The sequence below is a fragment of the Sphaeramia orbicularis genome, chromosome 4, assembly GCF_902148855.1.
Source record: "Sphaeramia orbicularis chromosome 4, fSphaOr1.1, whole genome shotgun sequence".
In the NCBI taxonomy this organism is placed as follows: Eukaryota; Metazoa; Chordata; class Actinopteri; order Kurtiformes; family Apogonidae; genus Sphaeramia; species Sphaeramia orbicularis.
The window spans coordinates 56,228,448-56,253,927 of NC_043960.1; the positions used below are offsets into that span (position 1 = coordinate 56,228,448).

At 38.6% G+C, this 25,480-nt stretch overlaps 1 protein-coding gene across 2 annotated transcripts in view; it reads left to right on the top strand.

Annotated features, from left to right (window-relative positions):
* atp13a3 (ATPase 13A3) overlaps nucleotides 1-25,480 on the top strand; it is an 85,618-nt gene that overhangs the window by 53,019 nt on the left and 7,119 nt on the right. For both annotated transcript variants that reach the window (XM_030132601.1, XM_030132602.1), the window contains exons 12-32: nucleotides 458-637; nucleotides 2,589-2,746; nucleotides 4,830-5,018; nucleotides 8,650-8,711; nucleotides 9,042-9,192; nucleotides 9,341-9,460; nucleotides 9,650-9,667; nucleotides 10,877-11,030; nucleotides 11,192-11,312; nucleotides 11,496-11,620; nucleotides 11,879-12,042; nucleotides 12,314-12,442; nucleotides 13,895-13,974; nucleotides 14,546-14,588; nucleotides 14,713-14,822; nucleotides 17,548-17,644; nucleotides 17,739-17,811; nucleotides 19,439-19,616; nucleotides 21,999-22,177; nucleotides 22,275-22,363; nucleotides 24,908-24,988. In XM_030132601.1, coding sequence (XP_029988461.1) covers nucleotides 458-637; nucleotides 2,589-2,746; nucleotides 4,830-5,018; nucleotides 8,650-8,711; nucleotides 9,042-9,192; nucleotides 9,341-9,460; nucleotides 9,650-9,667; nucleotides 10,877-11,030; nucleotides 11,192-11,312; nucleotides 11,496-11,620; nucleotides 11,879-12,042; nucleotides 12,314-12,442; nucleotides 13,895-13,974; nucleotides 14,546-14,588; nucleotides 14,713-14,822; nucleotides 17,548-17,644; nucleotides 17,739-17,811; nucleotides 19,439-19,616; nucleotides 21,999-22,177; nucleotides 22,275-22,363; nucleotides 24,908-24,988 — 2,501 coding nt within the window. The remainder of the gene's footprint in view (nucleotides 1-457; nucleotides 638-2,588; nucleotides 2,747-4,829; nucleotides 5,019-8,649; nucleotides 8,712-9,041; nucleotides 9,193-9,340; nucleotides 9,461-9,649; nucleotides 9,668-10,876; nucleotides 11,031-11,191; nucleotides 11,313-11,495; nucleotides 11,621-11,878; nucleotides 12,043-12,313; nucleotides 12,443-13,894; nucleotides 13,975-14,545; nucleotides 14,589-14,712; nucleotides 14,823-17,547; nucleotides 17,645-17,738; nucleotides 17,812-19,438; nucleotides 19,617-21,998; nucleotides 22,178-22,274; nucleotides 22,364-24,907; nucleotides 24,989-25,480) is intronic.

Here is a 25,480-nt window from a genome sequence, read left to right on the forward strand (position 1 = left end):
AGGTTCTATCAGTGGAACATTTATAATCTATTGGATAAATGGACACAAACCAACATATATGTGGAAGAACACACCATCATATACCTGGAAAACAGCAGCAAACCAGCACTTTGGTCATTAGTTTAACAATTAATCTGATTAAAATATGCAACATTTAACACATTTAATCTGAGGTAGATCATTTATTAAAAAAAAAAGAAAAAATGTAGAGCAGTGTTACAGGACTGAACAGGAAACGCACAACTGATTTGCTGAAGTAAGGAAGGTTATGTGGGGTGGATATTTTACTTTGCAAATTAATGATCTGTTTCTGTGATATTTGCGCAGCATTGAGCTCACAGACATGTGCACTGATTAGAAAATACCACAGGTGGTTCTAGTCCTGTGTGAAGTGGATGGAAGAGAGCAGGAGTGACCTGTGTGTGCATGAGAAACTTATTTGGGTTTGTTTTGTCAGGTGAAAGTGTTCCAGTGACAAAGACCAACCTTCCAAACCCGATTCCAGGGGACAGAGGGGAGTCTGACAGTGCCTACAACACAGAAGAGCACAAGAGACACACACTCTTCTGTGGCACCAACGTCATCCAGACCCGCTTCTACACAGGAGAACTGGTCAAGGCAGTGGTGGTCCGGACAGGTCAGTGTCTGCACACGTGCATTAGCTCTTCTGTGTAGTCCATAATTAACTTGTCATGTCCCCATCTGGATTTTTTTGCTTCTGATCAGATTTTTTTTCTGATTAGTTTTGCCGATACCGATCCGATATCGGTACGTTTTACTATTAAATTTAGATTTTATGACAAACATTAATTTCTGGTTTATGGTTAACATCCAAATAGCTCTTCCCAGCATTAAAATTAAATGCAACCAAAGTATGACCCAAAGGTTTTTATTATGTTTCAGAACAGAAACATTTGTTTTGTTTGTTTGGTTTTTTTTTTAACAAACCTACACTAGGTCAGGTCAAATAAAGAACCAAGTCCAATCCAACCCAGTATCTGTAGTATATTATACCACTTATAAAAGTAAAAAAAGAAGTTTCAAAATAAGATTTTAAATATTAAACTAGAAAAGCCCTCAGAGAGCGCAGACCTCTGCCAGAGCAGATCAGCGCCCCCCCCCCCATCACCACCAAAATTTAATCATTTGTTCCTTGTGCCAGTATCAACATTTCCTGAAAATTTTATCCAAATCTGTCCATAACTCTATCTTACTAACAGACAAACAAACAGACAGACAAACCCTGATGAAAACATAACCTAACCTAATAATCAAGGTAACTTAGATTTTCCATGTAATAGATCAGGTCATTACTAACCCTTTTCTTGTCTGTTCATCTTTCATTCAGTGTTCACTCAACATTCAGCCTTTTAGTTTTCATACTGGGTCATGTGATACTTTTGTAAGTGATGAATCTAGTTTGTCATATTAAAGTGAGTCCTGATGCTCCTCCTCTTCCTCCTCCTCGTTTACACATCTTGGAAGTTGCTGTTTGACTTTTGTTGCTTTCCAAAGAAAACTATTCCCACACAGCGGACATGTTGATGATGTTTTGATTTTATTTACTGAAGCCGTTAAGCGGAACCAGCCACACTGGAAACTCCTGTGAAAACTGGATCGGCCAGATCACGTGACTAAATCCAATCCAATCTTCGAAAAATGTCAGATTGGCAACCGATAACCTTTTAAAGATCGGTACATCCCTATAATTAACTACAACAGTGTTACAGTGTCCATACATGTTTCACCTGATTTCATTTCAAAAGGATGTACATGATGATATGGCTTAGGGTCTCTGTACATGAAATCCCCCAAAGGCTTTACTGTGTAGCTGTGGCCATGAGGATAATGAGTGATGTTTACGTTGGACAGGATGGGAAACATCACCAAGGATTACCTGTTCCATTCCCAGCACTCTGGACTGACAAAGCACATTGGATTAGCATCGCAGTCTCAGTTTTACATATGAGCAATCTTATGAACCAATGAACAATGAAAAATACAATAAAGAAACAGCTTAGTATTCTTTCCCCAAAGAATAATTAAAATGGAACCAGTTTATGTCAAACCACCACATAGTGTTGTAGTTTATATGTGAAGTGGAACTGATGTGACATACTCCTATAAATGACACTGGTATTTGAATTCCACTATGGTATTAGGGTTACCCTGTAGCATTCAAATGTGTGTCTGTCTGTCTGTCTGTCTGTGTCTGTGTCTACCTGTGTCTCTGTCTGTCAGTGTCAATGTGATTACTTTTCACCAAATTGTCTAATCTCCTTTATCTTTGGTATTTAGCTTCAACTTTCGCTTGGACAAAACAAACCAAATCTAATCGTTTCTTTAGTTCACCTGGTGTTTGGCTGAAGGAGCCTCATACCAACATGTTCAGCCACACATCAATATTAACTATAGATAGTTATACATACAAAAACAGATATTTTACTGGAAAATTTTGCATGATCCAGATTAGTGAAAGAGATGCAACAGTGGTCAAAGCATGTGTGATGTACGAAGGCCACTGACAGATGGAGTTATGAAATAAGGTCAATGAAAACTGTTGTTCACACAGATCTGCCTCTCCACAGGTTTCAGCACAGCCAAAGGCCAACTCGTGCGCTCCATCCTTTATCCAAAGCCGACCGACTTCAAGCTGTATCGTGATGCCTACCTCTTCCTGTTGTGTCTGGTTGGTGTGGCGGGAATCGGCTTCATCTACTCAATCGTGCTCAGCATCATGAATGAGGTAAACTGGAAGATTAAAATACCACTGATGGAATTTAGACCAGACCTATGGCTCTGCCAGTTTGGGTCATTTATTTGGATTTGTTGTTAATATGCACTCGTGAAAGAAGTAACTGTACCACACTTTTTAGAGCCGAGACACGGCTGTTAGTGGCATAAGTTTTAACAAAGCCACATATGCCAAAATGTTTTTATGTAGATGTAAAAACAGATATTACGACGGTGTATTAGGGCCACATAAGAAAATATAAACGCTTGTCACTACAAGAATAAAGTCATAATATTTCGAGAATAAAGTCATAATATAATGAGAATAAAGTCTTAGTTTTAAAAAACTCATTCTTTAACGAGAATAAAGTCATAATATTTTGAGAATAAAGTCAGAATATAATGAGTATAAAGTCGGAGTTTAAAAAAAATTCATGATTTAAGAAGAATAAAGTCATAATAATTTGAGAATAAAGTCAGAATATAATGAGAATAAAGTCGTAGTTTTAAAAAACTCATCATTTAAGAAGAATAAAATCGTAATATTTTGAAAATTAAGTCATAATATGATGAGAATAAAGTCGTAGTTTAAAAAAAAACCTCATGATTTAAGAAGAATAAAGTCGTAATATTTTGTGAATAAAGTCAGAATATCATGAGAATAAAGTCGTTCCCACTCATCGAATAACGGAGAACTTGGAACATTTTGTGAGGTTCTACTTTCATTTGGAGTTTATGCACAAAGGCCAAATACTGAGCCTATTAGCCCCGCCCACCCACCATCAACAGATTAGCATTAGTCGAAGGACTTTGAAGACAGTTTGCACACGTTTGGGTTTATTTCGTCATAAGAACTGAACTGAATTGGAGCAAATTTCCTCTTTTGTGGAGGAGGAACTGCCTAAGTGTTTGTCTGCAGGACTATCGGTGGTTCCACCAGAGAACTATACAGAGAGGGTTTGTTGTTTCTCAAGAAACTGTGAGGATTCAGCTCTGAGTTTTTGGAGTCCAACAAAAGGGAAAGTTGCTGCTTCGCTTGTCGCGTTCGCTGTAAAACTGAAAACTCTGTTGAATTCTCAAAATATTACGATTTTAATCTCATAAAAGTACAACTTTATCCTCGTGAAATAATGAGTTTTTTTTAAACTACGACTTTATTCTCATTATATTATGACTTTATTCTCGAAATTTGGGATGTAACGATATGAAAATGTCATATCACGGTTATTGTGACCAAAATTATCACAGTTATCATTATTATCATGGTATTGTTGAAATGTACTCAAAATATTCAAAAAGTACTTATACACATACAAAAATAATGTTACCAAGTTATATTTTGAAAAAAACAAATTAAATAACATGCACAATCTACTTTCTGTTGGCAGAAACATTGGCATATTAACATGTCAACATCAAACATACAAATGTGCATTAAAGATGACGCCTTATGGCCAGAAGAGATATCTGCACTAGGGGTGGGAATTAATCGGATTTTATCAATATCAGTGCCATTGTTGATTCTGCTTACCAATCCAATTCCACATCAATTCTCCTATTGATTCATGAGTTGTTTTTTGAATGGGAAAAAAAAGTAGTTGGACAGGTCATAGTGGAGCTTATTTGATTATTTTCCAGATCAAATCATTCACAATGTCGCACATATACACCATTGTACACACACAAACAAAGTGAAACACAATCATATTTTCCTGAATTGTTTAATGAACAAATGTAAATATGCTGAAAGAATGAGGTATTTAAAACATGTTAGGGTGATCTGCTTCTCCAGGAAATGAGCAGTATCACCGTGATTTTCAAAGTGGAGTAATCAAACACGGTTATCATGATAATTAGAATTTAAACGGTAATACTAACCTTCGGAAATTTTACTGCGGTTTATCTCTATACCAGTAATTGTTACATCCCTATTTGAAATATTACAACTTTATTCTCGTAATGGCAAGTGTTTTTATTTTCTTATGTGGCCCAAATACGCTGTTGTAAGATATACATTTAATGAACAGCGGTAAATTTCTACCACTTGTGCAGAACACACAAATATTTTCTATGGTTTTCCTCTGTCCCTGTGTCAGGTTCCAGCTAAGACTATAATCATAGAGTCCCTGGACATCATCACCATCACTGTGCCACCAGCACTACCAGCTGCCATGACAGCCGGCATTGTATATGCTCAGCGCCGCCTCAAACACATCGGAATATTTTGCATCAGCCCACAGAGGATTAATATTTGTGGGCAGATCAATCTGGTCTGCTTTGACAAGGTGGGTATCCTTATGCATGTGCAGGTGAAGACAAGTTTAACCCTTACCCATCCATGCCACAGGTGCAACCTGGGTAAATTGCCATAGCGATTATATACACCTATATGTACGTCCTTGGGGTGTGTGTCATAGGTCACATCTTCAGACAGTTACAAAATGCATTGTTTCATCTTCAAAATCCGACATATGATAGTTTTAAAAGCTGTCTAAGGTAGGGATGTCAAGGGATGTCATTTTAATTCAGGGGCCACATTCAGCCAAATTTGATCTGCAGTGGGCTGGACCAGTGAAATAATAACATAATACTAGAAGCACTCGGAGAGCACAGACCTCTGCCAAGGCTGATCAGTGGCCCCCCCCCGTGGGCCCCCCCACCCCCGATCACCACCAAAATGTAATCATTTCTTCCTTATCCCATTTCCAACAAACCCTGAAAATTTCATCCAAATCTGTCCATAACTTTTTGAGTTATGTTGCACACTAACGGACAGACAAACAAACAGACAGACAGACAGACAAACAAACCCTGGCAAAAACATAACCTCCTTGGCGGAGGTAATAATATGAACAAACTGAAATTTTTTTAAAAAACTAAGTGCAATTTTAGCAATATTATGTCTCAGTTTATCTACACATGTAAATCACAACTTACAGATCACAGTGGCTCAACAAACACACAAAACATTTAATAACAGGCAGAATATTGGGAAACTTGTCAGACATTTCAAAATGTTCATATTTGTCCCTGTTATTTGTGTTTTTGAGAAATGAGTGTTTTAGTGTAAATACAGTAAAATGACTTGAAATGTTTACATTTACAAAGAGAAAAATTTGGAGTTGTGTGTATTTATAGGTTATTATGATAATGTTTTACTGATCCAACCCACTGCAGATTAAATTGGTCTGTATGTGGAACCTGAACTAAAATGATTAATATTTTCAGTGGAATGTTTGCATTTCACACATTCATCCCAGGGGCCAGACCGGACCCTTTGGGGGGCCAGATTTGGCCCCCAGGCTGCGTGTTTGACACTTCTGGTCCAGGGGCAACGCATGCACCAGCATGTTTTTGCACAGTTTCTCAAAGTTTTAATAATATTTTTGTCATTTGATTAAAATACGTCTGTGAATAGAGAATGTCGTCTGTCCGTTAACCACTCCATGTGATTGACAGCTGGAGTTAGAGCCAATCACAGAGTAGACCACACCTACAGTATCCACTTCTCTGTACATAATTGGGTCAGTTCTTTGTTCCTCAACTTGTGCAAACATAAGCGGTTGAATCCGTTGTCTGTCAACTTTTACCAACCAATAGGCACCCTGGAATCACTAAAGCCCTCCCTGTTACAGTTTTAGCTGCAGCGGAATGGGGAGAGACGGGAGAAAAATAGATGTGTCCAGAATGCCAGGTCACCCTCTGTGTGCAGCTGGAGATGAACTGAAAAAAGAAAAAAAAATACAGTATGTCAAATCAATCAAATTTTATTTATATAGCACCAAATCATAACAAAAGTTATCTCATGATGCTTTACATGTAGAGCTGGAATAAACCAGACTGTTAAACCAATTAATAGCTTCTCTTAAACTGGTCCTAAAAACAGGACAAAGGGGCTAAACATTCAGCCCAGATGTAGGCTAATGTTATGAAGCAGGTTTGGAAGCACTTTGGGTCTGTTTTAAAAATAAATACTTACTGAGATGAAAGATAAACTATTTTTAAGATAAAACACATTTTTATATTTTACATTATATTTAATATAAAAATCCACATGTAACACGGTCAAAAGAACAGAAAAATTACACACTATTTTTTTGAATATCTCTTTATTCTCTCACAGGTGCATTCGGGGAATCGAACTAATTACTCAAGGCAGAGTGTTTGACAAAAATGACCGTTGTTGAAAAATCATTTGCGATTTATGTGTTTAAATGTTCAGGTTCTGTATGTAACACCAGTGGACACGATGGGTTCCACACCAAACCTGGAATGAGACTGAGACTGATGAAAAACCCACATGTGTGGATTAGAAAAACCACTAGGATCGACACATTGAACACAGTGTCTTTATTTATAGTCTATAGAAGACCATTTACACATGTTTTCACATCTAATGCACTGACACCTAGGGAGATTTAATGTCCATATTTGGATCCTATTTTCGGACCCAATATTTGATTAAAATATTGTAACTGGTGACAATAGTGAGGAAAAACTACCTTGTATATGTACATATTGTAAGTATCATGTGCTTAATAAATATATGTAATTATAATATAATGCTCCTTTCTCATTTGCACTCATCTAATTAAGCTTTATGTAATATGACGTCATTATTCATCCTCATTTATCTCACATTTGAAACATCTGGAGAAAATAGAATGACAGACAACGTTTATGCTCAAAAAAACATATACCACAAAATTTCATTTTAGATATGTTTTCACCACTTACCTGTTATTTTATTTTTACACTGTGTTCAACTACTTTTGTGAAGCTAAGACTTTGGTAAACCTATTTCAAGCACCAATGAGTAAAGATGTGTTTCCACAAGAGATTTGAAAATGTTCACAAATCTGTTTGGGCTGATTTATCTCTTTCTCTTATCTCTTTGTCCTGAACATGTTGATATGAAACACTTGGGTGTTGTGTTATTAGCAAGTACCCTTTAAAAAGGTGAATACAAGAAGGTATGTAAAAATCCAGAAAAATTTGAAAAAACACTCCATAAAACTACAGGAGACTCAATAGTGCTACAGTGCATATACTGCGTACACTGTAGCTGCTCATCATGGCCTAAACTATCCCTCTGGAGTTTTATTATGAGTGTCAAATAGTTTTAATATTGTCACAATGAAATGAAAGATCTCCTGGGTTGTGTTTTGTAATTCTGCTCCAGCTGAGTATCTGTTAAAGTTCCTTCACAGACATCATTAGGAGCAGGTATGAGTTGCTGTAGCAGTAGAAAAATATGCTGCAGTCAAACATAACACTCACGAAGAATAAAACCAATAATGTTTTTACGCTCCAGATGCTGTGTTTTGAACTGCTGCGTCAGCAAAAATATGACAGACTGATGCAGTTCTTTCTGAGGACATTATTTCATGTCTTGGTGGCTTAGTAATGTTAACAGTGTTAATACTAACAACTCATACTGACCCATCTTGACCCATACTGGCCCATCTGGACCCATACTGGCTCATCTGGACCCGTAATGGCCCATCTTGGCCCATTTTGGCCCATACTGGCCTATCTTGACCTATACTGGCCCATTATGGCCCCTAATGGCCCATACTGGCCCATACTGTACCCTTCCACTACGTTTCACGGTAATTATTGTAGTAGTTTTTGCCTAATTATGCTGAAAAACAGTCCGATGAAAACCTGACCTCCTTGAAGCAGGAGATACACAGATTATAGAGAAATGTCCGACAGATATCAACATGAATAGTTGAGGTGGGAGGGGTCAGTCTTATGACAGAGCGAGTGTTCTCCTTTTCACATCAAGGCAGAATAATTAGACAGAATAAAATGTTTGGCTTCTACCATTTTCTGTGCATGTAAGTCAATGTTAAACTGGGAAATATATAATTAAAGGGGAAATAAGTTCTTTTTTTTTTTTAATTCTTTCAGACTGGAACTCTCACAGAAGATGGATTAGACCTTTGGGGAGTCCAGAGGGTTGAGAATGGAAGGTAGGCTGGTTCATACTGGTCCTGTACCTATAGACTTCTGTTGTGATATGCAGAAAGATTAAACTGAAACCTTTACATGAAACGTGGAAGTCAGCTGCAAGTGAAATATTTACTAACCGTGATGAACTGACCTTTGATATTTTCTTTTTCCCTCATATTCTCAGTGATGACTTGTTTATTGTGATGGTAAAATGACTTTGTCGGACTGACATAATGTTGGCTCAGTCAGTCAGACCAGTGTTTCTGTAAATGTTCATCTGTTGCCTCTGGATGGTTTTTGCACCACTCTCTGCTTATTTGCTTCTTATGTTTGATAACATCTGTCTTTAGTTTCCACCTATCGGAGGAAAATGCCTACAAGGAGAATCTTGTCAAGTCCCAGTTTGTGGCGTGCATGGCCACCTGCCACTCGCTCACTAAAATAGAAGGCCAGCTGTCTGGAGACCCACTAGACCTCAAAATGTTTGAGGCTACAGGCTGGGTGAGTCATTGTGTGTCTGTTCACATGCACAATGTTGGGTAGTTTCAGCAGATCAGGACGTTGGCCATGAATGCAGTTCAAGGCTAAAAATATCGCTGAGGTCTAGCCTCAATTCCTGATCCTGTTCCTGATCATTTTCCCATAACAGATTCTTGAGGAGGCCACTGAGGAGGAAACCTCTCTCCATAACCGTATCATGCCCACTGTGGTCCGACCCCCAAAGCAGCTTTTGCCCCAAGAGCTGCCCATATCAACTGAGCAGGACATGGTACGGACACTAACCTGTTTCCGCAACAGGATAAACACATCAAATCCTGCAGAAATGTTTTTATTCAGCATGTAAGCAAGGCTGTAAACCTGCGTTGCCATGGTTCTGCACAGAATAATACTGAAGCATTATGACATTATGATCATTATTTTGACACTGTTTTCTCATTCCTGTCTGCTCTCTGTCCAGGAACTCTATGAGCTCTCAGTAAGTAGTCCTTTTGTCCTCTCAAAATGCACATTTTTAATGCACTGTCAGTGAAAGCATTTCATGTTAGATTTTTATTCTTAATGTTACATAATACCTTCTGTCTAAGAACGCAGCAATATGATGATTTGAGTGTATTCAGTAATTTCCCTGTTAGTATGAGGTTGAGGTGCAGCATCTAAGACATTTTGGGCAACAATCAATCCAATCTGATGTCAAATCGACACGGAGGACATCATAACTTAAATACATGTTCCCAGGTCTGATGGTTGCAGTGGACATCGGGGGGTTTTGTTTTTAAACTTTTGGGTGTTTGGATGTATGATATGGAAAAAACATATGACATTAAAATGTTCTAAAATGAAGCTGGATTTGTTAAAAATTGGAAAACATAATTTTCATTGCTGAAGGACCTCCAGACTCCACAGCCATTCACAAGTCTATTGCTGCATTTCCACTACGTTGTACCGGCTCGACTCGACTCGGCCTTTTTGCATTTCCATTACGAGAAAGGATGTGGAATCTGGTACCCGGTACTAATTTTTTGGTATCACCTCCGCTGAGGTTCCAGGACTGGGGAACAGATACTAAAACGTGATGTGTAAACACTGCAGACCACTGATTGGTCAGAGAGTCATCTCTGTGACCCACCGTTTTACAAAAAGCAGATGTGGAAGTTTACAGTAAATACAGCGGTAGGTTAATGCATATGATGACAGCCTGCAAAACTACACCATTCAGTCAGGAGATTCAGTCTCTGGTGGCTGATGTAAAAATTCAGCATGAGCGTGACGAAACAACACGCAACGAGTGAGTTTATCAGCAACTCTGAGCAGACGACACAGAAGTAACCCACCGCATCGCTATGATGTCCAGGTACTGTGAAGTCGGTAGTATCCTGTAATGGAAACGATCTCCAGGAATAGTATCTGGTATCCGAGCCGAGTCGAGTTGAGCCAGTTCCACGTAGTGGGAACGCGGCATCATACAAACTAATGGAAAAACAGAGTATGAAATTAGGCCATTTTTAAAATGTTTTTTTCATATGAATTAGTTTCCTTTTCAAATCCATGTCAAATCTATAAATGTGTAAAAGGTGTGTGTCAGTATTTTTAAATTACTAATGGAAAGTGTGTGTGTGTGTGTTCCTTACATAAATATCTTCAAATGATATTTTCTGTATGTGTTTGTGTGTGCGTGCTTTTACAGTCGGCATATGAGATTGGAATCGTGCGTCAGTTTCCTTTTTCGTCAGCACTGCAGAGGATGAGTGTGGTTGCTCGTCTGCTGGGAGAGAAGCGTATGGACGCTTATATGAAGGGGGCACCAGAGGTGGTGGCCAGTCTGTGCAAGAAAGACACAGGTGAAGGACACCGTATATGTTCAGATGTGACCATATCATCCTTAGTTTGTCTTTATCTCTAGTTGGAGATGCTTTAGTTTATGTTGTATGTTCCTGTTTCAGTGTTTGTGCCTCTCTTATTTTCTACCTTTCTGGGTTTTTTTTTTTTTCACCCTTTACAGTGCCGGAAAACTTTGCAGAGGTTTTAGAAGGCTACACCAAGCAGGGTTTCAGGGTCATAGCTTTAGCTCATCGTCGTCTTGAATCCAAACTCACCTGGCATAAAGTCCAGAACATCAACAGGTGAGGTTATGTCTGACTTTCAAATAAAACCAAAAACTGTTGCTGCCTTCTGTTGCAGACACTCTTTAAATGTTACACACACCACCTTTCCTGTCGTCTGTACATAAACTAAAACCCTACCTCATGTATTTTAGGGTTTATAACCATGGAACTGAAGTCCACATGTGTCTTCTTTTCAATTAGAGATCACATAGAATCAAACATGGAGTTCCTGGGGTTAATCATCATGCAGAACAAGCTAAAGGCAGAAACACCCGGGGTTCTGCAAGACCTCCACCAAGCCCACATTCGAACTGTCATGGTCACTGGTGAGAGCAAACACACAAACACACATGGGTTTTGTTTTGCCGGTACACAGGCAGTTTTGGCACAGAAGAATTTAATCCACTGGTACTTAGCTGAAATGTAATCTCAACTAAGGACCTTTTCTAGGCTACTCACAGTAACTGGCACAAACAAACTCCAAAGTCCTCCAGAGGATCTTTTCTGTTTACTTTTTTATTCCTTTCATTTCCTGACTTTGTTGTCGTTTTAATGTTGTCTTCGGTGTGTGTAATGCATCTCAGGTGACAACATGCTGACAGCCATCTCAGTGGCCCGGGACTGTGGAATGATACCCCCCCAGGACACAGTCATCATTGCAGATGCCCTACCCCCCCATGGCGGACAAGCTGCCAAGATCACTTGGAGATACGCTGACAAGCCGAGCAAGACAACGCGTTGTCTGGAGGTGAGGCAACAAGGCTAATGGTAACATGTACAACAAGGCTAATGCTAACATGTACAACAAAGCTAATGCTAATACGTACAACAAGGCTAATGCTAACACGTACAACAACAACACATCTGTGGAAAAGGACAAACCTACAGATGACAACATCACATGACAAGAATTCACATAAGATAAATAAATAATAAAATAATAAATAAAATAATAAATAAAAAGGATGTGGTTGTTTGAAATGATCCCATCTCTTATCCATACTTTGATGACCAAAAAGGAGGTGAATATCAGCTTGGAGGATGTGTGCCACAGAGATGAACCCAAACCACAGGAGTTCTACCACTTCGCTATGAATGGAAAGTCTTTTTCTGTCATCGCTGAGCATTTCCCTGACATGCTTCAAAAGGTAAGAGTTATCTTTAACGTCTGTGCACAAGGACTGCATGACCATGTAATTCACTAAATATGTATAAGAAAATGTGTTCAATGAATATTATTAATATACCCCCACCTGCCCATTGGGCAGGGGTATATAATAATACCTGGGATTCTGTCTGTTTTTCCATTCCGATATTTTTAACCAACCAACTCGTCAAAGACTATTGACCCGATTCTTTTCAAATTCAGCACACACTGGCTTTACTACCAGGAGAGGTGCAATGCACAGTTTAATGGCTGGATTTCAATTTTAGTTTTTTTTTTTTTTTTTTTTTAACAAATTTGGGGAAATTTAAACTCAGAAAATATGTTTGACTGATTTTTCAAAGACTATTCACCCAATTTGTCAGACAAAAGGCGATCAGATTGAAAGTTCAGACGTGGGCAGAATAATGTTTGTCTTGGTTTGACTGAACTACCCAAAATTGACAGTAATTTAGTTTAATCTAGTTTAGAATTGTCTTTAATTTCAATTGAATCCCAGACTAGGCAGGGTATCAGTGAGCAGGAGGGGTGAAGTGTTGAGGGGCGGGGCTGTGGTATTGGTAAGCACCGCCTACTTTTTCACTTGTTTTTTGATGTTTTTCCATTTTTATTCATCTCCTGTTTTGTACCAAGGAAATGCATCTTAGAAATAGGATCATGAACTGTTTATCACCTTGTCTTTGAATGAGTCCAAGTGGAATCATAAAAAAACGAGAAAGCAACCTTTAGTTTAACATAACAGATAAATCTGTCTTACCGCCATCAGTGAAATGATGCATTTGCCAATGTTGGCCACTATTTTAGTGCATCTGTACTTTAAATTTGTATGTTCTCATTCAAAATGCTACAGATTTACTCAGTATTCTTTAGGACAGTTATCCTTCTATATAATGCACATTCTGTGTTCGATCGATCGATGTTGCAGCACAGGAGGGCGTTTGTACAGATTTTCCTCAGCCTTCACAGGCCTGATCGCCGCCAAACTCACCAAATGAATAGAAACATTACCTGACTATCTACTAGGCACAATTTTATGTCCGTATTCAAATGTTGTGAGGTATGCTGGGCGATTTTAGCCTCTCTCTACTTTGAATTCTTCATCCCTGCCGCCATACTCCATTTTCAGAAGTTGTTATGCTGCCGTTCGTGAAATTTCTATTACTAACAGACAATGCTACAACGTGAAGGCTGCAGTTCACTACCGCTGTATGAATTTAATCATGCTTGACAGGCCAAACAAATACATGCTCTTCCCTTCATGCCTCACATGTTGGCTCAAATTATTACCTGCACAATGCATGATTAAATGGTAGTTTACAAATGGATAGTGGTGGCAGACAAGTTCTACTTATCATGCTATCGTACAATGGCACCACGGGTACAATGCCACTAGTCACTATAATGTGTAAAGTCATGTGATATTTGCTCTCTGCAGCTGGTCTTACATGGGACAGTGTTTGCCCGAATGGCTCCAGACCAGAAAACCCAGCTGATTGAGGCGCTACAAGGTGTAGAGTGAGTATTGAACCATGTCCAACTGGACGCTAAAATGACAATGATCACTTGTTATAATTATTAAAATGCAATGTCATGTCTGAATAATTACAGTTATTGTGATCTGTAAATCTGAAATATTTTACTAGCCATCTTTTATATTCTTCCTCCTTGTTGATTAAGACCTCAGATTGCATTCATTTCCATATTTTTCTTTAATGTTTCATGTTCAATGGAAAAAGCCATATAGTTTTTAGTGTTTTTACAATGCTTTTGTCATTGTTCTGTTACATTTTTTAAGAATAGTTGAAATCCACAAATAACTATCTGGTTTCTTAAGCTTCCACTCAGCTTTGAAGTGTTGGCATTTATGGTGAGAATCAGCCGTGTTGACTGATATGTTGATATGTTGGCAGTTTTGGCCGTATTACCCAGTCAGTCTATGAGTCCATCAGAGTGGCACTTTTCCCATATGAGCTGCTTTCCACTCAGTTTATGAAACAGTAGAATATACAGAAGTATTATCTGAAAGCTGATGTTGAATAATATGACTGAGGGTAAAGTGGGCGTTCTTTATCATTTGATCTCACAGCTACTTTGTTGGAATGTGTGGAGATGGAGCCAATGACTGTGGGGTATGTATGGATTCTTCAAACACGAATGGAAAGTTTCCTACGAATATGCCATTGGTCTAAACATGCATTTACACCAGTTTGAGCCTTATGTTCATGGTTGTCTGTTTCCTGTTTTCTGTCCCAGGCTCTGAAAAGAGCTCACAGTGGCATTTCTCTGTCAGAGCTGGAGGCTTCGGTGGCGTCTCCCTTCACCTCCAGAACCCCCAACATCTCCTGCGTACCCAACCTCATCAGGTGTTTGTTTGCTCCATTTTGTTGAAGTATAGATTATAGTCAAATTGATGAAAGTGCTTGTGATTCAGAGGTTCATGAGGTCAAGTCTAGAGCCATAAAATGGATTTGAGTTTACACTTTATAAACAGCCTAAACTTTTTAAACTCACCTGATTTACCAACAGCATGACATGTTTTTGTCATTAATCTGTTGGATTAGATTTAGTGATTTATTCCAAACATGCAATGAAATTTAACATATGTGAACAAGTAAAACATAAATAATTATACAAAAATCAATATTTAAGACAATCTTAGATAGAAAAACAGCACAGTAGTTTAATTTACATGCCTGAAAAGGGGTGGGAAGAAGTGCAATTTATTTAATCCCACCCCTTCTCCATAAAATATTAATAATATATATTTATCTCCCTCTTCCTTTAACATTACTTGTTTATTTATATATATTTATATACTCACACACACTCATACATCAGTATGCACATAAATATACGTTTATACACACAACATACAAGTGCACATACACTTATCTTTGACCTTTGCTTTTCTTAATTGTGCTGCAAAATATACGTAAATAATGAATAACTAAAAGAAAGAAACATACACGTAAACAACAGTGAACATATGGTGACGTTTAATAACCCTCATTCTTATATCTGTAAAAAACAAAAACAAAAACATGTCCTTTTAAGTGTTTTTGAACTGGATTACTGTATGTTTGAACATTCCTTGCGCTCCTCCTGCCATCCATCCCATAATTTAATACCACACACAGACTCAAACTTCCTCTAGTTTTGCACACCCTCAGAATTTTGAAATTAAATCCACCCCTTAAATTATAACTCCCTTTCTTTTCAGTGAATATTTTCTGAATGTTTGCTGGTAGTAGATTATTTTTGGTTTTGAATATTATTTGTGTTCGTAGTTCTATCATAACTGTAAAAATAATGCGTTTGTGGGATCTGTGTAACCTGCCTTATGAATTAGGATCATTCATGTGTTTTCTTTTGCAGAATGATTAGTGGATGGATTGTACTGATGTAACAAACCTCTGCACAGTAACTTATATCTGTTAGAACTATTGAACAGAACAGTATGTGCAGTGATTTGTGATCCAGAGCCTGTTTGGCTTTATTTAATACTGCTATGCTTCTTGATAATTTGGATTGTATACCGTATGTCGGACTTTCTGCAATGATAACTTTAACAATAGTGAATCAATCAAAATGCTATTACAGGGTATGAAACTATAACTTACTACCTCCATCTTGCAGAAAACACCATTTGATTTGCTTCAGTGGTCACAGAAATGTGGATGCGGACTGTGTTTAATGTTGTCTTTTTCATTGGGGCATCCTGATCAAACCTTTCTTTAAACCCCTCCCTTACCCTGTCCAGACTGTGGTTTGTTTCAGTGTACTTTAACACAATGAATGTTCTGAACAGGAGTTAGCTGCTGACCAACCGAACCAAATTTACAGTTTGAGAACTGGATCGGTAAGAATCCAAGTGAAATGCTTCTCAACAGATGTTAGCTTCTTAGGGAACAAATGCAAAATGGTAATTGACGGATCAATCCTTCTTTCAACAACAAAACCTCACAGGAGTACACACCATAGATATAATGTTATGCACAGAGTTTGAATTCATTTGTTCGTTGCCCTGTCAGTTGTGAGCAGAATATTTTCATTCATATGGATGGAAGAGCATCCAAGTGCCAAACGTGGAAGAAACAAACCCATGACATATTTTACACAGACCCACATTTCTCCGTGACCACTGAACCAAATTAAATGGGGTCTTCTGCAAGATGGAGGTAACAAGTTACAGTTTCATACTTTGAAATAGCATTTAGATTGTTTAATTCACAGGTGTCAAACATGCGGCCCGGGGACCAAAACCGGCCCACCTAAGTTTCCAATTCGGCCCACGGGATGATTTTACAAAGTGCAAGTTAGGACATCGAACTAAAAAAAAAAAAAAAAAAAAAAATCATAATAACCTATAAATAATGACAGCACCATTTTTTTCTCTTTGATTTTGTGCAAAAAACATTAAATTATGAAAATATTTACATTAATAAACTATCCTTTAACAGTAAAATGTGAATAACCTGAACAAATATGAACAACTTGAAATGTCTAAAGAAAATGAAGGGCAATTTTAACAATACTCTGCCTGTTACTAAATGTTTTGTGCCTTTGTAGATCTGATCTATAATGCATATGTATAAATGATAAGTCGAGGCATAATATTGATAAAATTGTACTTATATTTCTTAACATAACTTAACATTTCAATTTTTTTCAGGTTATTCACATCCTTTTTGTTTGGATTGTTTGTAAATGTAAATATTGGCATAATTGAATGTTATTTTTTGCACTAAAACAATTTGGACTTGTCATTATTTACTGGCTGTCATGCTATTATTTTACTGGTCCGGCTCACTTCAGATTAAATTGGGCTGAATTTGGCCCCCGGAAAAAAATGAGTTTGACACCCCTGGTTTTATTATTTTTGAAAGTTATCAATGCGGAAAGTCCGATTGTAATTTTTTGGGGGACATACGATATGTTTGATATGTGGCTTCCAGTTGATTTGCTCATCTGTTGTCACCCTTAGGAATTTGATTTCTGTAACTCTATCAATGTTTACCTCATCTATTTGATTCTGTAATTTTATATCATTTCTGCAGTTTCTAAATTTTCCGTGTGGTCTTTTTCCAGGGAAGGCCGTGCTGCTCTCATCACCTCCTTCTGTGTGTTCAAGTTCATGGCCCTCTACAGTATCATCCAGTACATCAGTGTCACTCTTCTCTATTCTGTATGTAATCATGGTTATTAACTGTGAAATTATTTCATCTAGTGGGAAAAATCACAGATGTCACATGATACTGTACTTCTTGTTTATGTTTTAGATCCTTAGTAACCTTGGAGACTTCCAGTTCCTCTTCATTGACATCGCCATCATCCTGCTCATTGTCTTCACAAGTAAGTATGAGAAGAGTAATAATGGTTAATATGATATACTCCAATGAAAACCAGGCCATTTCTTAAATATCGGGGTGGAAATTAGGTGTGTGTCATTAAAATGTGTTGTCAGTTAAGCACTTCTACAATTTAAATTTCTTAGCTTTAATTTAATCTAATGGTACTGTTTCCAACACTGCTCCACAGCGTCATTAAAAAGCCCCGGTTGAATGTTTGAAGAACAGTCTGTTTAAGCATCTAAGTCAGTCCATTGAACAACACAAAGGGAGGCCGATCACAACAAAGCTTTGTACTTAGTACTGTAAGCAGACCCATCCTTGTTATTAACCCTTGGGGGTCTGAGCCTATTTTGGCCGTTTTTCAGTACTTTTGATTTTGCCTTTATATACTATATATGGACATGTTTACTATACCCATGTTTGGTATCTTTTTTTTTTTTCAGTGCATCTTCATCTATCTCATCTGTCTATTATTTTTTCACTTTAACCTACTATATCAACACAAAAGGACAAAAAAACACAAAAAATATAAAATCCGATTTGAAACATTGATATAATTTATTGCATAAATAACACAAAGATCCTTTTCAAAGACTTTAAAAGTGAATGTTGGTTCCAAATGTTAGGTATATGAAATTAAAATTGTAATAAATTAAAACTGTACTCAAATATTTGACATAAAAGCATATCTTTACATAGACATTTTCGCTGCCCCCCCCCGGTCCTGCCGATTTCCACATCCGGTTCAGGTGGGGGTCATCCTCACCCTTACCTGTAATGCTAATGCAGTCTGTGGATTACAATCCGCAGATTCGTCCAGTTTTTTGAAAAAGGACAAAAAAATTACAAACATATGGTCAGAAATATAACGCCACCACCTCATTTTCATACTTTTATTCACGTTTGTTTGCTCCGGCCGTGACCGTGGCCCCCTGAGGGTTAACCAGACAGAATTAGAAGTAAAGGCCACTTTTGGCTCAAGCTTGGTACCTTCTACATCTGAGGTCAAATGGCCCAGACACTATTTGTGGAAATCCAGTGTTCTATCTCTGTAATCAGGGTTGGTACGGTCCTTGAAATCCTTGAAAATGCTTGAATTTCAATGTTGTGTTTTCAAGGTCTGGAAAGTGCTTGAATGGGATTGAAATTTTAACTCTGCGGTGTGATTTATTCATTTGTGTTTTTTTTTATATTAACTCTGCTGGGTTAGATGACAAACTAAATGAATTTACAGAGAGGTGATACATTTAGAAAGATCAAACTGTATGTCAAAACAGAAAATTGTCAGGTGTCCAGTTACATTTTTATCTTCATCTTACTGCGAGTGTGTCTGAAGAAGGATCCTTTTTTTTTGGATAAAACTGTGTTCCCCTTTAATTTCCAAACTTTTTGCTGTTATGAAACATCATTTTAGACATTTATACATAATCATGAGTATATGTGTTCCTGTGTTCCTTAAGGCGCTGGGCTGGAAAATGTTAAAATGACCCTTAAAAGTGTTTGAATTTGACCTTGAAAACGTGTACGAACCCTGTCTAATATTGTATCTGTATGTGTTTATGTCAGCTGTCATTGTCTCCAGTTAATTGGATTTCTTGTCTTTTCTCTGTTCGTCTGCTTGTCTTCAGTGAGTTTAAACCCAGCGTGGAAAGAGCTGGTGTCACGTCGACCCCCGTCAGGTCTGATCTCATGGCCTCTGCTGTTCTCTGTGCTGACCCAGATCCTCATCTGCTTAGGCTTCCAGATCCTTACATTCCTTTGGGTCCAACAGCAGCCCTGGTATACGGTCTGGAGTCCACTGTCCGAGTGAGCGACGCTCCTTTGTTTTCACATGATTCTTTTTGGTGTATTATCTTTATGAAAAGAGGTGTGATAAGATTAGGTATGATAAGATATGGCTTTATCAGTCCCACAAGGGGAAATTCCAGGTTTACAGCAGCAAAGTACAAGCACACAAGAGCAAAAGAAGTGCAAAATCAAGATAAACACAAATCAAGAAAGCTATATACACTATTTAAAGCTGTGCACATGCTGATCATGCCACAGGTTTATTGCACGATTTACTGTACTGTTTATTGTACAGTTATTGCACTGAACTTTTGGAGCAGTTTTTTTCATTATGGCTCTGTTCAGACTGCAGCCAAAGGTGACCTGTATCCTATGTGTTAAAGACAGTCTGAACAGCACTAATCCAACCCAGACCACTTTCGTATGTGGTCCTAAATCCGATATGTATCCGGGTGCTTCTATGAAACTGGGTTTATTTTAGTATCTGTCAATTTTCCATCTTTTTAGACCCAATAATAAAAGGTAAATGTAGTCATATTTCCCCCCAGGATGGACCTAATGATGATCTCAGATAAATGTAAAAAAAAATTATCCTTTTACTGTGAGCCATCCCATAATTAATGAATTTTTAATCAAATACTGGGTCCAAAAATAGGACCCAAATATGGACATTAAATCTCCCTAGGTGTCAGTGCATTAGATGTGAAAACGTGTGTAAATGGTCTTCTATAGACTCTAAATAAAGACACTGTGTTCAATGTGTCGATCCTAGTGGTTTTTCTAATCCACACATGTGGGTTTGGCATCAATCTCAGTCTCGTTCCAGGTTTGGTGTGAAACCCATCGTGTCCACTGGTGTTACATGCAGAACCTGAACATTTAAACAGTAATAAATCGCAAATGATTTTACAACAGCGGCCATTTTTGTCAAACACTCTGCCTTGAATAACTAATTCAATTCCCTTAATGCACCTGTGAGTAGGGATGGGAATCGATAAGAATTTAACGATTCCAATTCCTTATTGATTTTGCTTATCGATTCTCATTGGGTGAGGGAATAAAAGAGTGGTGTGTTTGCATTAACTCTCTTTTATATTTCCATCTCTGCACAGAACATATACCATATACAGTATGTACAAATAATAATAGCAGATGATACTGGGCCCAGTTTGGGGTGGGGGGCGTACAGTGAAAGTGAAACTAAAGACGCTTTACTAACTCCTCTATTGCTGCATTTCCACTACGTGGAACCGGATTGACTCTGCCTGTCTCCTGTTGTGCACCTCATTTCCTTTCCCCTGCCTTCGGAAACTTGTATTTGAGGAGGTATGACGTTTGTTGCCTGCACTGGAACTCGAACTGGGCCTGGATGACGGCCTGGTGTTCACTCTGCCGTTAGATTCACAACCACCACTAAGTAACAAATCAAATGAATCACATGCTGTGAACAAATGTTTGAGCACATTGGAGGGATTCCACCCTTTTGAAGAAATGGAAGCTTTGACAGTGTTCCAGTGGACCTGGTGTCATCTGTTTTGATCGTTTCTGCCTCAACACCATGTTGGCTACGTTCTGACCAAGACAATGCAGCGTACGTGTGACATCATCGCGCATGTGCAATGAAGGTGGAATCAATAAGCAGAATTGTTAAGCATGCAGGCAAATGATTCCAAGGAATCGAGCTACCGGGATCCAATTCTCAAAAAGAACTGGTTCTCGATTCTCATCCCTACCTGTGAGAGCATAAAGAGATATTTTAAAAAATAGTAGCACATAATTTTCGTGTCCTTTTGACCGTGTTACATGTGGATTTTGTGTTAAATATAATGTTAAATAATATAAATATGAGTTTTATCTGAAAAATCGTTTCTTTTATCTCAGTAAGTATTTATTTTTGAGTAGATCCAAAGTGCTTCCAAACCTGCTTCATAACATTAGTCTACATCTGGTTTGAATTTTAAGCCTCTGTCCTGTTTTAGGACCAGTTTCAGAGAAGAACCCATCTGATATTTTCCAGTGTGACTTCAATCTGAACATCCAGATTGCATTTATCCGACTTTTACATCACTGAAATGTGACAAACATCACAGTTCTTTGTCCCAGGAGGAGGAGCGGAGGAAAAACCTATTTCCTTCCGTAAACATAGTGTGTGTCTGCATGGTCATGTATTCCATCAGGACCTCTGTAGTGCATGTGGGTCACTTCAGGGTCACGTTCAGTTCAGCCTCAAAACTGATAGAAGTGGCATTTAATGTGGACACAAAAAATCGGATTTCACCCAAAAGTCTGAATTGTGCATTAGACCTGCTGTGAACGGAGCCTGTGTTTAGGCCCAAGTGTGTTCTGTTCTTGAAGACTCAGATGTGAACTGTGTTTGACACCTCCTCTTCTTTCCCCCAGTGCCTGTAACCAGTCCACTCATCTGAACTTATCTGACGTAAACGACACAGAAGTAGACGATCACAACATCCAGAATTATGAGAACACCAGCCTCTTCTATGTCTCCTCCTTCCAGTATCTCACAGTCGCGATCGTCTTCTCAAAGGGCAAACCTTTCAGACAGCCAAGCTACAAGAACTGTAAGACACTTACCAAAGTTAAAATAACCTCATATGCTATAGTTACAAAGTTTGAAATCATTTTTTTTGTTTGTTTGTTTGCTTCTTTTTTCCACAGGGCCTTTTGTGATGTCTACACTGAGTTTGTATTTTTTCCTGCTGTTCATCATGTTCCACCCTGTCGAAAGCATTGACGAGTTTCTAGAGGTAAAAACACAACATATACAGAACAAATATGCACTTTCACTTTGGCCTGACTTTTAAAATAGTGTTTTATCACAGATGATCTCAATATATGCTCAGCTGTTTTAATTGAAGGTTCTATCTAGGGATGCACCGATCCGACTTTTTCAGTTCCGATACCGATGCACAATAACGATCCGATATCATTGAAATGTTTCCCGTCTCTGTAGGGTATCTACCAACATTAGCGGTGTTCTACCTCCAGCAGCGGCGGCTCCCTCTGATCTGTGGAACTGCTGGAGTTCCCGGTGCTCTTTTGCGTGGTGCTTCTGCAGCCGCTTCATTACATTTGTCGTGTTGTATTTGGCAGTGCTACCACCACCCCTGGAAACATTCACTTTTTTTTTTTTTTTTTGGCTGGACCATATTTATTACTAGTATTAGTAGTAGTGTTTATTTATCTATGTTTGAACACAAACGTGTAAATGGGTTCTTCTATGAAACTGGGTTTATTTTGGGATCTTTCACTTTTCCATCTTTTTAGACCCAATAATAAAAGGTAAATGTAGACATATTTCACCCCAGGATGGACCTAATGATGACCTCAGATAAATGCAAAAAAATTATACTCTTGCTCTGAGCCATCCCATAATTAATAAATTTATAATCAAATATTGGGTCCATAAATAGGGCCCAAATATGGACAATATGGACTCCCTAGGTGTCAGTGCATTAGATGTGAAAACATGTCTGTAAATGGTCTTGTATACTGTATTTTCCAGACTATAGAGCACACCTGAATATAAGCCGCAGGTGTTCATGTTGTAACATGAGATATTTACACAAAGATGGTAAACAGAAAGTTTATTTAAATATTTATTTCCATACCTTAACTGCTTTTTTTCAAACAGTGCCTGTAAAACGGCAGGAACACAGCTGGTTCAAAAACCCATTGATCAGTATCTTCATCTTCTTTCTGCGCATTGAAACCACTGCAGTCGTTTTCTTCAGTGTCAGAGTTGAACAGCCTCAGAAAGGCTCCGTCACACACCTTCTCAGTCTCTCTTTCGTTGTCGCTCTCAATGGCACTTCCATGCTGCAGCTCTATTTCTTTGTTGGACAGACACATCGATTGCTTTTAACTTCAAAGCTGCATCATATGCATTTCTTTGTGTGTTTTCCATGATGAGGGTTTGTGCAAAATGACTGTTAAAAGTTAAGCTTAAAACGTGTCCTCTCCATTCACCTCTTCCACCCCTCTCTCGCTTTTGCTCTTCCTGCTAGAGCGCCCCCTGGAGGCCATTAGCCCATAAAAATCTATACTTGAGCCACATCGTTGGATAAGCCGCAGGGTTCAAAGCGTGAGAAAAAAGTTGCGGCTTATAGTCTGGAAAATACGGTAGACTATAAATAAAGACACTGTGTTAAATGTGTGGATCCTAGTGGTTTTTCTAATCCACACTTGGGTTTTTCATCAATCTCCGTCTCATTCCAGGTTTGGTGTGGAACCCATCGTGTCCACTGGTGTTACATACAGAACATGAACATTTAAACACATAAACCACAAATGATTTTGCAACAGCGGTCATTTTTGTGAAACACTCTGTCTTGCATAATTAGTTCAATTCCCAAAATGCACCTGTGTCCGTGTGGTTAACCCTGGCTCAGGCCACATATTTCTGTCCGAACCCAAACCGTGCCTGACACAGTTGCATCCGAACCCAGCCCGACCGGTTGGGTCCCGTCTGGCTTCAAGTTGCAGTACTCTACTGAGCAGACCCGGACTGGGAGCAGGTCTTTATGGACCCTGGACGTTTGGAGCATGAGACAGAAGGAGGACCATCCAGACTTGAGGTGTGAACCGTCTGGTAACCTGTGGACCTCCCAGTTTCAGACACACCTGCAGTAATGGAACGAAAGATTAGAACGACAGTTCAACTTGTCTCGTTAACAAAAATGAAGAGACATTTTACCATTGTTTTTGTTTTGTAAACTACATTTAATCAATAATTTTTATTAGTCAGCAATATTCATTCATTCATTCATTCATTCATTGTCCACTGCTTATCCGGGGCCGGGTCGCGGGGTAAGAGTCTAAGCAGGGATGCCCAGACTTCCCTCTCCCCAGACACTTCCTCCAGCTCTTCCGGGGGGACCGCGAGGCATTCAGCCGAGAGACAAAGTCTCTCCAACATGTCCTGGGTCTTCCCTGAGGTCTCCTCCCGGTCAGCAATATTGCATTACACATTTAATTAAAGTTATCGTCACATGACCACCATTTTCGTTACATCTCGTCTGGTTTTCGTCGCGTGATAAAGGTTTGTTGATGAAGATATTTTGTCATAATTTTTGTCGATGAAAGCAACCCTAGGTCTTACGGATCTGTTGCTTTTACAGATCCCTAAATGTTGATATCGGGGCTGATATCCAATGCAAATATCGGATCGGTGCAGCCTTAGTTCTATCCAGGATGTATTCCATTCTAACCTTAATAACAAAGGCTCATTCAGTGAGTTGTCATGTGACCCCAGTAAGCGTCTGTGTTGAATGTGTGTCTTATTTGTACAGATTGTGTGTGTTCCAGTTGAATGGAGGCTCAAACTCCTGCTCATCATTGTAGTCAATACCACCGTGTCTGTTGTGGTGGAGGTAAGGCGCACAAACACACCTGGGAACAGCAGAGCATTTTCTCATGTTCAGTTTTTTGGTTTTCTCATGCAGTGTGCTCATCTTTGTCTCATCTAGCTACTGGGAAATGAGATCAATTTTCTGCTGTGACAGTAAATTGCTGTAAATGACTAAACTGTTGCATTTGTAACAGATAAAGACTTAACAAATGTGACGGAATATTTGCTTTGGTAAATTGTAAGCAGTGTGCATTTGTTGTATCTAATTTGTGGCTGGAATGCTGATCTGTGTAAAGTAATGAGCTGCTGTGCAGATGCCTTCCAGTAGAGTGTGCAGATGCCTTCCAGTAGAGTGTGCTGCCTGCCACCCTTAGTGCAGTAGTGTCTCTGCCTCTGCCTTTCTGTTAGACGGCTGCACTCGCACACATGCTTAACCCTAACCACTAGATGACGCTGTTTCCTCTGTTGCAGATTCTTTTCAACTATCCATTAAACAATAAATGAAAATATATCC